A 15,951-nucleotide genomic window follows, 5' to 3' on the forward strand; every position below is an offset into this window, starting at 1 on the left:
CCATGAATCGTGAAACTGTCCTTCCGTCGTGCGGTAATTCGTTTAGAGACACATAACGACTCATCCATTAATGCTTTCTAATATTATAGTATGGACGCTCACTGTGGAACACTACGTTCTGCCTACCCAAGTATACGGTCAATGTTGAAACAGATGAAGCCTTGTCTAAATTTCTATTTAATCATATTATGACATAGTCTCGTTGGAGTATCTGATTGCTGCTATTGAGCATTGAATCTCGAGCCGCATCAGGCTATAGGCTCAATGATTCGGTCAACTGGATGTCTAGCACACTCTTTCCAACATAGAGAGCGTAGGGCCCTGCCTGTAGCCCCCAATTCTGCTTCTCCGTATCCCAGGTGCTGAGGTCGCGACGAGTAAGGTTGAATGTCACCTGCACCTGTGCTCCAGGCTCAATGAGCTTCTTCTCGAATCCTCGCAGGACCTTGGCTGGGCCACCCGGGATGCCAACATAGAGCTGGGCTACTTCTGCCGCCGCCACAGACCCGGTATTCGATACAGTGCAAGTTACAGTAGCGATGATATCCCACAGGGAAGCAAGACCGCCCTCTGCCACAGCAGTACCTGGAGCTAGGTAGCTAGTGCTCACGTCTGACGATGTGGAAACCTTCAGGTCAGAGTAGGAGAAAGTGGAGTAAGTCAATCCATATCCGAACTCGTACCGAGGGGTGATATTGGCAGCTGCGAATGCCTTGTAGTCAATGTAGACACCCTCGGTGAAGTTATCCTGGGGGTAGTAAATATCGTCGGTACCGGATTGAATGGTCGGGCTGAGGAGACTGCCGTAGTCGGACTCTTGCTTGGCCACAGTGTAAGGCAGACGGCCAGATGGGGATTGTTTGCCGTACATGACCTCCACGAGGGCTCTGCCGCTATCCTGTCCGGGAAGATGAGCGTAGATGACGGCCGTGATGTTGTCATTGTCAATCCAGCGGTCAACAAGACGAACACCAGCATTATGGATGACGACCATGGTGTTGCTACATTGTGCAGCAACGTTCTGTACCAACTTGTCAGAGTAGGGATCCGCCAAATACGGTCGATCCCATCCCTCTGAGGACTGCTCGTTGATAAACACCACACAGGCGTCACTGGCCGGGTTCACCAGGGGGTTCTGAGATGCAAAGTCCCAGGCGAGGAAGGTATCATCGTCATATGCTTGGCGCTGGAACGCATTAAAGGGTGCGTCAATATAAGATGCGGTGCTGGCACCCGAGCCACCGCCAGTAATCGTCGTACCGTTGAGCGCAACACCGGGGCCATAGGCCCTGGGGTCTGTACTCGAGAGAAAGATATACTTAAGCATCATTGGGTCCACGGCTGAGCCATTAGGATATGTTAGGGTATTATCATAGCCCATAGACCACATGTTCCAATCAAGATCATCCATTGTGTTATGAGCAGGAGCGACGGCGTCATATCCAAAGAGTGAGAGGAACTGAGGTTTCTTAAGAGGGAGGGCATTGTTTGTATTCTTGACCAAGACGTGTCCTTCTACTGCGCCTTGGAAGATAGTGGACTTAGACTTTGGATCGCGGGCGTCGGTAAGATTGTGGGGAGCGAGAAGGCTGTATGGTAGGCCATGACCGGGGTTGGCAATCTCCGCATATTTATACCAAGTAGCGACAATGCGGGTGGCCATATCGTCAAGACGTGTGGAAGACAGAGACTCGTTTTTGACAGCCAGGGCAAGGGTGCCATTCTCCCAGTACGAAGATGTAGGCATTACCATATCTAACCCGGCCTCTGCACTGGCAATCCCAGTATGCTGAGCACCCCAATCGGTGACGACAAATCCTTGGAAGCCCAGTTCGCCTTTGAGCAGGCCATTCATAGTCTTGCTATTCTGGCAACCGTAGCTATTGTTGATCCGATTGTAACTGCACATGACAGAACCGGCGCCGGCCTTGACTGCATCCTGGAAGGGCCACAGATAGAGCTCATGCATGGTTTTATCGTCTATGTTGGTGGAGAGTGATTGGTTTCGACTGTTCTTCAGCATTGATGGCGTCGAGCGATGCGCTTCCTGTTCATTTCCAATGAGATGCTTCACGCAGGAAATCACAGATTCTTGCATACCGCGAACGGTATCGCCAGTCAAGGCCCCGGACAGATAGGGATCATTGCTAAAGCCTTCCCAGTTGCGACCGCCTCGCGCTATGCGGCCTATAGGTCCAGCGACTGGACCAAGTGCAACGTTGACTCCCTTTCGCTTGAACTCGGCGCCCATATATTGGGCGCGGCTGTAGGTAAGGTCGCGGTTCCATGAGGCTCCCACATGAACTCCTGATGCGTAAGAGTTGACCATATCTGTACCTCTCACACCATTTCCGGCATCCTGGAGGCAGATCCCAGGGAACCCCAATCGCGGGACGCCTCCACTAGTCCCAGAGCAACCGTTAGTTGTAGAGGAATAGCCGTATGTGATGTTATTCTTCTCCTTGTTAGACATCTGTGCGACGAGTGACCGGGCTTTGGTGAAGGCCTCTTCCCAATCCCCCAAACCCTGGATCTCAGCTATGAGTATGGTATTAGTTATCTAAGCGGCGTCTCCGGCTGGGGCTTGAACAATGGCTGCTTACGGGTTGGATAGACGGGCTCTGAATGCCCATACGCCCAGTAGCGCTCCAGCTCGGCCACATCGGACGCACGATTCTGCACAGCAGCGGCTGCTGCTGGCTGCAGCGCAACAATTGTAGAAAGGGCCACTGACAGCTTCATCTTCGAGACGCCCACGCAGGGAAGCCGACAAAGAAGAGAAGAAGGAACTAGGAAATCAGGTGCGTGCTACTTTCTCAGATTCAAGGAGTGCAATATTGCGTGCCACTCATGCTTTTATAGTCCTCCAAGACACACGCACGCAGGCCAGACCCATGATCCCATCATGCCAGACCTCGGAACTCCCCCAGACTCGGTCTCAATCACCTATTCCCCGCGATGTCGGCTTCGTATCTGTCATGGTCGGCCGGCCTTCAGCATGGATTCTTCTAGGGTACTAAACCAACCAACCAACCAATCCCTAGCGCCAGTTGAAGAATTTCTCGCATAATATGTGGAGTAGCGGAAATTGCTTCGGGTTCGGTTTCCTTCAAGGCTGCGGGGACCCCACATTCCTCTCCCCACATTGTCGTTTAAACGGCCTCAGAACCACGCTTCGGCTGAACCCCGGTAAAAGAAACGACAGGCTGGACAGTGGTTTGTATGACTACAACCTTTCTAACTGGCTATATCTAGTGTAATTGGCCCACAGCCTGATTTGGACTTGACCCTATCTGGTAGCCAAGACTGCTCCCACGGTTTCGGAAACAGTCCGGGGATGAAGCCATGACCCATGGAATAGAGAATGGTCTGGGGAACCATGATAAACTGAAGAGATCGGCGCAAGGATTCCGTGTCCGTCAGTCCGGCAGTAGACTTCGGCATCGCAGCATACGATGTGGTAAGCTGGCCGACATTTCACTGTTCGACATTTATCTGAACCAGTTACAATGTTGAGGAAGTGGAGCCTAGATAAGATCTACACGGGTTCTAATTTGTTGTTCAAGTATAGCTCATCCTTCGACTGGCTTTTGACCCTCGACGTGGTTATTTAGACGAGGTACCAAATCCCACTTGGCAGCGTATTGCTAGGAGCTAGTCCACCGTTGACACCATCAAGTACTACATGAAGTCTTGGCTCGGGCCAGACTCGGCGCTTGAATTGCTGCATTTCTGTCAACCCATACCCAGATCCAGAGGCGGGAGTAGGGATACCCAAGCTGCTGACCTTTCTGTGGTTCTGACTTTCAACCTTCCTATGTTACTTGCGTTTCCCCGTTTTTGTGCTACCAGCCGTCCGCTCATGGGGTTGTTTTCTCTAGATATGCTCCTTATACTCCGTATCTCGGAGAGACATACGGTATCCCCATCGGAGGTTGTGACTGCGGGTCGGCGATGGAATCGGGTTTCGGCTCCTAGATGGCCCTGGCCTTTCGTTAAAATGTCCCTGTAGATCCTCCTCCTGTCTTTAACCTTACGTCATGTTTATTCTTCTCCTCGAGTGTTACGTTATTATGTTACAACGGCCTCTATCAGCAAGGATCCGGGCATGCTTGTACTTTCAATCTCTAAATCCTCCAGTATTCTTGTTCTGTCACGAGGCTCTGATTGATTCAATACCCTAGGATCTTTGTTCGCCTTGTTGTATCTACTATACTTCTTCCTTCTTTTTTTCCGGTGTCCATATAGAAATCATTGGTACTGTAGGCGTTGTGTATGATTGTACTAAGCAATTCTTTTCAGCTAGGTGGTCAGAAGCAAATGAAGTACATTCAGTAGGAGATGTTGAATTCTCCTGTTACTGAGCTACCTAGGCACTGTACCAAATACATTCAAAGCCTACCCAACCCTACAGAATACCACTCCCTGGGCCATCCCGGTCCTTAGATGGCAGTGACATCAACCCAGAAGCGAGTGTCGTCCGACTCATATTTCTTGTCGCTTTCAATTTGTGATTTGATCCATTGAACGGCATCGCGGTACCCTATCGTTATTTAGCATCGATTAATACATTGCAACGAAAGGCGCAGCATGAGAATACGCACGCTTGATGTCGTCTGTGTTAGGGTTCTGGACACCAGATTCCCCATTGCGATGGCCAGCGAACCAGACATCAAAACCGAACTTTGCCTCTCCATCGTGGCGGGCCTGGATATCCTTACCCAGATCGCTGCTGTAGGGGTATCAGTATTTAATAATTAAGCAAGTAAGCCATGCTGACGTACTTTAGAATTGCGCCGTTGCTGACATCACCAACACTCTGCCCCAGAAACTCGGATGCTGAGTGGCGGAGCATGTACCAATTCTGCTTGAAGATTCCAAAGTTCGTGGCATCTCCAGACTTGCCGTCACCTATATACGCATGATCGCGTTAGCCGATTCCATCATGTCTGCTATCATGGAACAACTCATACCATATGGATAGTCGGTGCCCATATTCTTCGTCTCAAGCATGGCAATTGCCAGGTCCATGGTACTGCCCCCGGCACCGGTGACCTGTTGCTTGCGAGATCCGAGGCCAGCGACCTGCTCAGAGCCTCGCTTGTCATCACGCGCAGCCACACTGGCGCCCTGAGGCAAGGCCGACGAGAGACCAGTTTGAAGAAGGGCAAGAGTGACTGCGACGAAAGCTTGGAACTTCATGGTGGCTGATAAAGGAGAATGAGCAAAAGACTGTTGTTGGAGGTTCTTCGATGGAATTGCGAACTGGAAATTGAGAAACATGCCAAAGAAAGCCATCGATTTATACTGAAGATGCGGATAGCTAGTTTCTGTGCTCTATACTCCTGTCAGGGTCTGTCGTTGACCCCGATCAGGCAGTTCCCAACACTTCCGTTCTAAAACTGGAAGAGATCTTCACACTCAGCCAACGGTATGACGCACTTTCATTGCCGAATCCAAGTGCAAGAGCAGAGGTGTCCTTGGCATATACGAGATGCGCCTAGCGTCTCGTTCCGAATTAGCTCTGCGGAGCAACCCCAGACAGCTTCACGCCACGCCTCCAGGGTTCAATCCGGAGCAACAGTCCGTTACCAAATCGTACTAGTCGTCGATCCAAAGTTTATCTCCTCGCTGAACAGAGATACATAGAGGCTCACGGTTCACCTTAGAGGAGTTACATCCACTTCCTATGGCCCAGCTGACGAGGACCGAGGTCCAAGTAATCATAGATTCAGGGTTTGTATTCGTCACCATGACCGATAAGGACTGACGGTCTTCGACTTGATTGAACACGGACATATCTCCATGGCCCTTGTATGTTCCAGTGCTTACCTGACGTCGGCATGTAACCATTCGACCCCCGAGACACGGCATGCGGCAGTTTTTGGTGGATCTCGTCAGCCGTCATGTTCTAGAAGTCGGCAACTCCCGGCTATTTAAAGCAGTACCCCACGTGCCTGGCGTGTAAGTATCAATCTACCACCGCTATTAGTGGAAGTTGACGGGTTCGTACATTCCGGCGCCGTCTCGACATCATGCAATATGCACGCCGTTCTAGGGTTATCTTGATGTCAAGCACCGACAGGGCTTTGTAGGACTGCGCCAGATACCGGCGAGTTTCATTGACACGGGCCGCTATCGACCTCTTGTTTCAGAGACGTCTCGCCTTGTTGAGCAGCCGCTTCTAGCCACGCCGAGCGGGAAGTAGACCCTCTTTGTGAATACGTGCAACCGTAAAAGCCTGTTCTCGGGATGCTACCGAATTGGACACGGTCGCATGAGAAGAAGACAGACAAGTCGACCTGGTCCAGCCCTGTAGTTGGACCAAATCGAATAGTGTCGTCTCAAGCTAGCCTGTTTAACGCCATGTCGGCGTCATCACAAGGCTACGCGGGCTGGCCACAGCAGGGATCTGTATATACTTACGATCGAGATTGAAAAAGAGCAATATCTGCGTCGAGAGTCATTCGTCAATGGGAGCAGCATGTGAAAGACTGGCTGAGATATTGTCAAGGAAATGAACTAGATTCTGAGATTTTCCAAGCGAGTCTAAACCTGGCCTGGTAACTTGTGGAATCATGGCGTGTTGTTATTGCAATCTCTTTGAGTTATTTAGTGAAACAACAGGGTAGGGCACGGCCTCTGTACCTGGAGTACCATCCACCAGCTACGGACTGTTCTTCAAAGATGAAAGCCGGGCTTCAAATTTCTACCGTAGCGAGACACACAAACACAGTACTAATATCAGTGCCATCGCTACATTCATAGAGGCTATACAATAATCGCAAATACTTCCACGCGGAGAGGCAGAAATGTTGGGTCCAGAAACTTGACTTTCACTACAAGATCGTCCGATTCTTTTTGTGGTCCTTTTCTTTTCTTTCTTTCTGTCTTTTTTATTATAGTATTATTGTTCACAGGTCCCTGACAACTCGCTTTCCGTATTGCACTTCGTGGATCCCCCTATTCAAGGATATGCCAACCATAACAAAGAGCTGGGGCATAGGCTTTTTTAGAGAGTCAAACTTTACCGTGCCCCGTTACGCCCGAATGTAATACCCCTGGCGAGACTGATATTCAAGAAATACCATGCATCTGTCATGGCAATTTCATATGAATTTGTCTTTCTAGCCCTGGGGCACACGCATGAAGTTGCTATGAGTGGAGGCATTCCAATGATCGCTTAGGGACGTACGGTCAACAATGGAAAGCTAGTAATCAGATCGAACAGTACCCTGGTCTTGGGAAATTGAAGCGCAGCCTCGGAAATCAAGCGAAACCAATGGAACTCTGGTAATAAAGTGCCAAACTAAAGTAGCGCCCAGCTTTGTTCGGGCGTCAGACTTCAAAGGATCTACCTTCCTAGAAGAGAACCTAGCATCCGCTAGTCGTATACATATTTTGGTCCATACCAAATCAACACGGTTCTAAGCCGTCTCAACCTAATTTGTTGTACACCCAGTGCTTAAGACTACACTTACAAGCGCCCGGCTTTGGTGGTCCACCCTTTTCAGCTATATAATAAACGATATTCACCCAATATAACCCTATTCTCTGGCTGTAGCAGTCTGTTGTTGCAGGTGAGCCTCCGTCATTTAAAACTTTATACCGTTTTGACCAGAATCCTGCGTTCCAACATGAACACCATCATCTTCACTCTTTTCACCGTCGCCCTTGCCTCTGCCATTCCCGCGCCGGGTCAGCTGGGCAATCAGGTCGGCCAGACCGGTCAGACCAGCGCAGGGCAGATGCCTCCGACGCTAGGGGCCCCAGGCGTGAAGAATAGGATGATCGGCGGTGTAAGTTAATTCATCTACCATGTTCTTGCTGGGTGTATTGCTAACCTTACCAAGACATGTGGTAAGAGTCTGGACAATATGTATGAAGAATGCACCGCTCGGGAATTCACAGGCGTGTGGAAAGTTGAATGTAGCACCCCGGTAAGGAGACTCTTGAAGCTATTCGTGCGTTGGGAAGTACACATGTACTAATTTCGTAGTGTACGGAAGGTATCTGCTTCATCGATACGGGAAGAGGTGTGAGCACTAAGCCCAAGGCGCTTTGCCACTATCCTAAGAAGGGAATTTCGTGATTGAAGGGAAAACAATTCGAGACGCGGACAAATGGCTCCTCGGGAGCTTGCTTCAACGGAGTACCAGGACGATATATTGCCATAGGGCTATGTCTCATACATTTCTTCTACCTGCAGGAATGCGCAAGGGAGAGAGTTCAGGTCCAGCGCCAGTCCAGTCTCATTCATACAATAATTCTCAGTCTACCATTTTGAAGGTGACAGTTCTTGAATATGTTCGAATATCAATGATAACTAGATCAGCCTCTTCAGAGGCATGCTCCTGGGACAGTCGGGTGGCCTTATAGAGGCTCTCTGTAAGGTACATCCGGCAGGCAAGCATCTCCTTATTCACAGTCGTAGGATATGTACTTAGAAAGTCACGCTTCAAAGGTGGAGCCTATGATGCCCCCGATCTCCCCGGTAGTAGTGCCTGCTAGAATTCCCGTACCTATTAGTCCCCCATCATTCACATCTCGAAGAAAGATACTTTTGCCTCCTTGTTGCGGGCCAGCACGAATCAGGAGCTGGTCTATGTATCTTTGAGCCTTTTGTTTGTAGTGTGGAAAATGCTGCATGACTCCGCCGGAAACAGCGACAGCCAGTTCTTCTGGGCCATTCTTCCACCTTGTTGTGGACTCCTCAGTCCGTGTGTTGCCATTCGAAGCAGCTAGTGTCAAAAAGTCTCTATGATTGTGAGGCGGTTGCAAGGCGATCTCTCCGGCGCATACAAGAAGACCAACAATAACTGCTGCGACCAGGGAAGCCGCTCTGTCCTGGACGAAGTTTGCAATGACACGAAGATCCCGTGAGGAATCCGCTGTCCAACGCCAGTCACTTATCGAAGGCTGCGGCAGCTCCTGAGACAGCTCCACTGCTAACCCCTCGTCAGACTGGTTGGAAGCCACCTTGAGAGAAAGGAAATCTGTCGAAAGCGAGTGTTCTGTAACCAGTTTCACAGGCAATGCTGAGCGTGGGATGCCTAGCACATTATGAAACCAGTCAAAGGCGATGAGCCGCACTAGCTCACCAATATACCTTCCGCCAATCATCAACTCCAACGGCTGAAATCCCGGCCTTTCGCAATGGTTGTCGAGTTCTATATCCCATTTAGTTCGGAGATCCAGCTCAAAGATTGGTGTTGAGGCACTAGATAGTGTCCACTCCGTCGACACTAGAGCCTCCTGGGCACTTGGATCCTTCTCCCGGATATGCTGGACTTTACGCTCATGTAGGTCGGCTATCTTTAATGGAACAGTAGCATTGGAGCCAGCACCGACAATGAAGCCCATTACTGCGCGCGTATTTGGGAACGAGTGGATTGTATAAGCCAGCGAGCAAAGTGTTGACGAAGTATCATTTGTCATCGCTGCAATCCTTAGCCTTGGAAGGTTGAAAAGCTTTCGTCGTTTAGCAGGCATCCGCTGCTCATCTTCATCTTCACCGGGGGACCAGGTGTGACGCTCGTAGCCATCCAGTAATGCTTGGTGCAAGTTAAGATCAGTCTTCAATGCGAAGCCTTTCCCTGTTGGCATGAGAATGGCCTCATTCAAACATTTTTGTCTAACCTTCCTCGTTAGGTTTTATCTCGCGGCGGATGAGTCAAGTTGGACATCATGATGCCTACCTGATGGGGAAGCAAAAAGAGATACCGGTCGTCAGCTCGCGCGGTACCTCTTCATTTGGATTGTTCAAGCTATCTCTAACAACATCTGCAATACAGTCTCCTATGAAGGTAAACAGTTCTGGGGCACGGTCTCTTCGCAGGTGCTCCTCGATTGGCCAAGCCTTTTCAAGTGTTCGTCGCACGCGCTGTTGATCACCCAACAAATCGATAAAGGCCACCCGGAGATATGAGAGACCCACGTAGACCGCGAGATACCGACCCGTTTCCAGTCCAGTTGGCAGTCGGGTGATGGGAGTGGGGAAGAAATGTTCGGGGGAGGCCGCTAACTTCTTATAGGTTAAGGAAAGGCGGTATGACAATTCATACAGGGTATCTATTCCTATACGAAGCGGCTGCAGAAAGCTCGAGAGATCCGAGAATGGCTTCACCGATGTGTGCGACATGCCGCCTGAAGGTGTAGCGGTAGGGAGTTCGGTTTGCGTCTTCAGCCACAACGAAATGTTGTTGCAGTTCGGCATCCCCGTGACTTGCGGCCAGGTGACTTCGGATGTTACGCTGGCCCGCTGCCCGATGTCACCTTCCATCGGGAACCCTAAATGGTTGTCTGCGGTCCATAGAATTGTCCCTAGCCATCATCGGCTTCTTGTGAGCCCTGTCGAGGCCTTTCGTGTCTTTCAATGTATACAGAATTCGTATGATGGGCGTGATTGAACGGGCAAGCTGAACAGGATCACAGGTCGTTAATATAATTGCCGATTGAGCCGTAAGTGTGACAATTATTCCAACCGTAGAAGTCCGATCAGGGGGAATTATATTTGATACCCTAGTAAAGTCAATCTAGTGCTAGAGAGTTGAAGACAACAAAGCTTTTATACTCTGCGCCAAGCTTTAGCCACTTATCCCCTTGAATATCTTCATCTGATTGGCCTAAGCGCCCGAACTTCTTCCAGTCAGAAGTCTTGCACGTCGATAAGCCTTTACCATTAAATAGTTCTTGTGGTAAGGGACTCAGAATATTCTTGATGTAGCGCTAGGCTAATAATGCTATGGGAGGTGAAATCAAATTATGTTGAACGAGTTCAAGTTCAACTTGTTTGACGAACTCTCTGATCGTCCGTAAATATATATTCCGTATCATAGCGAAGAATTACTGATTCTTCTATGACAGCCCCCCACGTTTGGATGATGGAAAGCTTGCGTATGTGTAGCTTGTGATTTACTAAAGGTGAGAATTGGCATGGTTTTCATTTTCATTATTCTTCTTATTCTCTATCCCCCTTCACTCTTTGTCAGTCGTATGCGTCACCCCAGATATGCCCCAAGCCGGCATAGTAACTGTCAACCGTATGTTTCCGCATATCAAATCTATGTACCAGAGACATTGTAAACATGTCAGCGAAATGCTCAAGATGAATATTTCCGACCACTAATTGATGATGCCTTTATACAAGAAGTTCTAGAAGCGGTAAAGCCAGTGTTATAATACTCTACAAGCGCGACAGCCAAAAGATGATTATGCGGGGTGAGTTTATTAATCTACCACACATACTATATAACATATCGCACGTCACATATTAATATACATTACTAAATTCCCTCATCAATGCAGAACAACGCACTCGTGCCTAGCATGCGATATGTACCTATACTTGGATCACGGATCGGTATGTTCGATGCAGCGAACGGATCTTAGGGAAGGCCAAAACCCGGACGGAAACAAACTTCACGGTGAACATGTAGCCCTTATCTTAAATTAGCGGTTCGCAGTCGCGATCGCGAAGGCAGCCGCCTCAGCCACATTAACGGCGTAGGTCAAGTGGGCAGGCAGGATAATAATGCTGTTATTGCAAATGGTGTCTCCGGCGTGACACACGGTTTTCACGCGGGAAGCGTCAACGTTGGGGAAAGGCTTGCCCTCATCTATCAAATGGTCAGCATGTTACAGACATCACAGATCATACGAGCTTGGATTCAACGTACATGGGTCACCGAAGAGGAGGACGCTGCTGATCTTGCTGGCGATTTCGGCAGGGAGCTGCTCAACGGCGTTGTGAACAACCTGACAGCCCTGGGAGTAACCGCTCATGATGAGCTTGGTGTCGGGACACTTTGTGAGAATCTCGGTGGCGTCGGATGCCCTGTTCGACCAGTGTCAGCTCCGGTTACGATTTTGCATTGAAATGTCGCGAGATGGTTGCGGAACATTGCAGAAGAGACGTACATTGACTTGCTACCGGCGGCGTCACCACCAGCCAGATAACTCTCGACAGATGCGGAATAGCCGTTGACACCCTGGAAGGTCAAGGCGCGCGAACCCACGGCTTCCTCAAACGCCTCATATAGAGGAGGTCCAACAAGGACACCGACCTGCGCTAGATTAAAAACGGAACCACTACGGAGGACAAGTAGACTTACGTTTCCGGGCTCACTGGTTCCGCGGGCGAAGAGGACGGTGTACTCCGTGCAGACCCCAATATATTGATTCTGGGTGGTTTGAGCACCGGTGAGATCGGCGAGCACTTGATCAAAGTCGGTGATCAGACCCGACACCGCGGTGATAGAGCCATTGATGGCAGGCAGATGAGACAGAAGGATGCTGAGGAACTCGTTCAGAGGAGCGTTTCTCTCAACCAGGGCATTACTAGGAAGAGGGCTTGCGAGAACGGTGGCTCCGAGGAGAGAAGCAAAGAGAGTCTTCATAGAAAGATGCATGGTGACTGAGGTGGAAGGGCTCCGTGAAAGCTTTGTTCCGTTGGGTTGAGGCTATCTTGCAAGGACAATCAGAACTGTGAGGGTGTCTGGGTAGCTATTCTGTCCTCGGGGGAAGACGCGCATTTTATACATCTCCCAGCCGTGCCTCTTCGATTTCCCTATACAAGGGACCTGTCTCAAGAATCATCCCAACCGGGATGGTGGGCCCCCGGCGTGGAACCTGAACTCAGGAAAAACCCGATATTCGGGCTGTTCCTTCGTAGAGTCGGCGACAACCACATGCTGTTCTTCAGTCAGTCCCTCGGCCAAGAAAGTGGATTAATCTATCAACGTTGCATCCTTGTTGGTGGACCGCTGGAACAGAGCGAATCATTTCCTGAAGAGACAAGGGTGGTTTGGTTGACTATGTTTTTTAGAACAGCAGAGTTTGACAGCGGTACGGGCTGGGGTTCTTTGTCTGCCTTGCCATGGGCCAATCCCGGGGGGCAGAAAGATAGCCCAGGCGATGACTGTGGCCTCCGACGAGCCTCTGAGAAGGCCTCGTATTCGGACCCCCCGCGGTGTTTGCGTCATGGCAATATAGTTTAGCACGGCGCCCACACAGTCATGCGCGCAGTTGGCGTCCGTTAAGCTTAGATGCTGGCCAACGAGACGCGCTGAGGGTATCCGACAAGAGTGCCGCCTTCCCCCGCATTGTCTCTAGTCAATGCACGACCCCCACCGTGGTGGAGACTGAGGAATCCTGACGATTGGGACTTTTGCTCGAAGGAGTGTGGCCTTAGCGAATGGGCGTACCAGGGTTCCCGCTCCCCCGTGACTATTCCTCTCTTGTTTTAATTCAGTAAATAGTTCGACTCCTGTGGCCCGTCGCGGAGACCCGCGCATGCCGTGACTCTGAACAGGCACCAGCAATCGATGGAGAGGCATCCGATCCCCTCCCACTGTTGATGGATCGTCTACTCTAAGCAAGTGAGAAAAGCTTCGAATCCATCGGGAAATTCTCCGTGTTCGCGGGTGCGGGACACACCGACCAACCCGATCGCTCTTACTCGCATCGGAATGAAAATCCCTCACAACTGGGCGACTCTCGTGGTTAGGAATCCCGGTATCACTACGGACCTGTTCGAGTGAGGGCTACTAGTCGATCGCATTGTGTGGTGGGAAGATATCCCCCTTTCTCGGCTAGGTGCCACCTATCAAACTATCGGTAACAGGCGAACCGCCCTGTCACTTTTGATGCTTAATTCAGCGGAGTGTGCTACGTACACTAAGGGGGGCCTGATCATGAAATACCGAGTACACATGTGCGTGAACCGTTTAGGGTGACATTGGGCGGAAATGTAGCTGAAGAGTGGGTTGATGTTGGTCGTCGGAGCAAAAAATTTTCAGGGTCTCGCATTGTGCCTGGCCTTGGGCCAATTGAAACAGGAAAAGGCGTGACTGGAGCAACAAGAGTTCTTTCTGCTTTGTAATGCCAAGAAACGGTCCCAGAAGCTTGTTGACTAACTGGTACCAGAACATTGGTGACAGATAGCTTTTTCGGACTCTCTAACTTACGTATCCGAAGAGAAGATGGGACAATCTTCCAACCTGGCTTGCTTCCTCTTCCTGTAGTCACCTTCGGAGGCCAGAATGAGGGACCGGTGAGGGCATCGCCAGGAAGGATTGTCACGGTCTTAGCCTCGATCCAACAGCACGATCAGACTGGCCACAGCGCATCCCGTTCCTAAACATACATTTGACAGGATCAACTTCGCGCCGGCTTGGCCGGCATGCCAAGAGGCGTTTCTCAAGGAACCTCTCGAACATTCATCCTGAAGGCAGCTTGGCTGCCGTACGTTGCACCTCAGGGCAGCCGTGTTTCTGCTACCGAACCACACACCAGCAACACACGATCAGTCTTTCTCTCACAATAGCATGTTTGACATGGGCTGAGGCCCAACGGATCTAGCATTACCGGTTGAGGTACCACTATCTATTTCCGCTTCACTAGCACACGCTTAACCAACGGCAACCTCTCTAGCACGACCCACCCTTAATAGGCGCGCATTAAGCGTTGCAGTGCTATTCTAGAACTTAACAGCGAATACACTAGCAGCCAAGTATCGACAGAGACGAGTTCGACTATGACAATTCACCCAGACCGACTCCTGTTGTATAGCAAAAGACCCAGATTGGGTGGGAAATGAGACATCGCGGGAGTTTTGAGCGTCGGACCCAGCTGAAAGAATTACTTCCGCCATATCTATACAGGCACTTCGACAGGGAAAAATAGTAGATATTGATAAGGGCCTGGTAGCATTCGGGCCGAAGATCCTGTTCTGACGACGCGTACACCCCTGCAGATTTCCCGCTGATTGGCTCTGACTCGACCAGGCCTGAAGATTTTTTCATTTGCGCCTACCCTGAAGACACGTGTAGGCCTTTGGCCCTCCTTTTTACAGACCTGAGTGACTTTTGCCCTGCAGCTGTGATGTCCGGCAGAGCGGTTCGAATATGCGCGTTAGTGGACCTTGTAGTAGATGATCCTGCATGATGTTTATTTTTCTCTACCAATGTGCTAAGCGTCGGCCCTACGTCGGAATAACAAGACCTGCTCGATATGAAGAACTACGGGAGATGGCCGCCGATTCTTGGAGATCTTCGCCGACAAGCGCAGATCACCTGTGCCAATATATCCTCGCATAGCGGGACGCTTGTCTGTTTCCCGGCATGATTATCGGGCTCTTACAATGACTAGACTAGTTGTTGTGGCGTAAAAAGGTATTGCTTCCCGGTCCATATTCATCTTCCGAATATCGGCGGCTTTGTGCAAAAAATTCTGTGTAACTTACAAGCGGCGAACAGTATCTGGAGCAAGATTTTTTATGTACGTGCTATGTGTATACGACCAATGGGAGACACGAGGGCACAATTAGATAAAGGATACTACCGTGATATAGCGCTACAACGCAGAGCTGAACAGCCCATGGTACAGGGGTCTCTGATAAGCACAACGTCCTTCTTAGCTAGTTCGAATACGTGCTGTTCTAGCCTACAGGGATAGTCGCGGCTAGAGGACATAGTTGCCCAGGGGGCCTTGGTGGTGAATTGAGATCTGGCTAACCTGATTGCAAGGGTCGTAGTTTGGTAGCCAGCCTCTCAGCCTGGTATTGCTTGAGGGAAAGTTCAGCTGCAAAGCTCTTGCACCCAGTACTATGCAGTCGCAACTGATCTTCTGCAGCTTCTCAGAACTCCACAGTAGATTGACTGCGCAAACGCGACGGGGAGTCCGATTGGATGGAGCTTGGCATAAGCTGCAGCGCTGGGCCCTGCCACCTTTGTTCATGTGTGGGTCACAATAATTGTATATACCATTAGTGACAGCAGAGTCTTCATGATTCCCGCTGTCTGGTTTTGCTAGATCGTCTCTTGTCCTTGGATCTCTCATCACCTGATTGCTAGATACGATCACGCCATAGTGAGCTTTGAGCATCATCTTTGATCTCGCTCGGACACTTCAGCCGTCGCATTTATCACATGCTTCCTCTTTCTCTGCGTG

General features: G+C 50.1%; 5 protein-coding genes across 5 annotated transcripts; 1 reads left to right on the forward strand and 4 right to left on the reverse strand.

The window, feature by feature from the left end:
- Nucleotides 1-59: 59 nt before the first annotated feature.
- BDV37DRAFT_296570 (beta-glucosidase) lies at nt 60-2,742 on the reverse strand (the record flags this gene model as incomplete). Its single annotated transcript, XM_032090145.1, has 2 exons — nt 60-2,538; nt 2,604-2,742. The coding sequence occupies 2 exons, from the start codon at nt 2,740-2,742 to the stop codon at nt 254-256; spliced, it is 2,424 nt and encodes an 807-aa protein (XP_031938333.1). The 3' UTR covers nt 60-253.
- Nucleotides 2,743-4,442: 1,700 nt separating this feature from the next.
- On the reverse strand, nt 4,443-5,202 carry BDV37DRAFT_274019 (uncharacterized protein; the record flags this gene model as incomplete). The annotated part of the gene is made up of 4 exons (XM_032085155.1): nt 4,443-4,543; nt 4,605-4,732; nt 4,785-4,911; nt 4,974-5,202. The coding sequence occupies 4 exons, from the start codon at nt 5,200-5,202 to the stop codon at nt 4,443-4,445; spliced, it is 585 nt and encodes a 194-aa protein (XP_031938334.1).
- A 2,435-nt stretch (nt 5,203-7,637) lies between these two features.
- On the forward strand, nt 7,638-8,092 carry BDV37DRAFT_286116 (uncharacterized protein; the record flags this gene model as incomplete). Its single annotated transcript, XM_032087866.1, has 3 exons — nt 7,638-7,799; nt 7,854-7,940; nt 8,000-8,092. 3 exons carry the CDS (start codon nt 7,638-7,640, stop codon nt 8,090-8,092), a joined length of 342 nt encoding a protein of 113 aa, XP_031938335.1.
- Nucleotides 8,093-8,451: 359 nt separating this feature from the next.
- On the reverse strand, nt 8,452-10,141 carry BDV37DRAFT_274020 (hexokinase family protein; the record flags this gene model as incomplete). Its single annotated transcript, XM_032085156.1, has 2 exons — nt 8,452-9,634; nt 9,699-10,141. 2 exons carry the CDS (start codon nt 10,139-10,141, stop codon nt 8,452-8,454), a joined length of 1,626 nt encoding a protein of 541 aa, XP_031938336.1.
- Nucleotides 10,142-11,354: 1,213 nt separating this feature from the next.
- On the reverse strand, nt 11,355-12,549 carry BDV37DRAFT_193984 (cutinase family protein). The gene is made up of 3 exons (XM_032079719.1): nt 11,920-12,549; nt 11,679-11,836; nt 11,355-11,618 (listed from the first exon to the last, which is right to left on the reverse strand). Exons 1-3 carry the CDS (start codon nt 12,408-12,410, stop codon nt 11,452-11,454), a joined length of 816 nt encoding a protein of 271 aa, XP_031938337.1. The 5' UTR covers nt 12,411-12,549; the 3' UTR covers nt 11,355-11,451.
- Nucleotides 12,550-15,951: the final 3,402 nt, after the last annotated feature.

The sequence above is a fragment of the Aspergillus pseudonomiae genome (genome assembly GCF_009193645.1).
Source record: "Aspergillus pseudonomiae strain CBS 119388 unplaced genomic scaffold BDV37scaffold_70, whole genome shotgun sequence".
Lineage (NCBI taxonomy): Eukaryota > Fungi > Ascomycota > Eurotiomycetes > Eurotiales > Aspergillaceae > Aspergillus > Aspergillus pseudonomiae.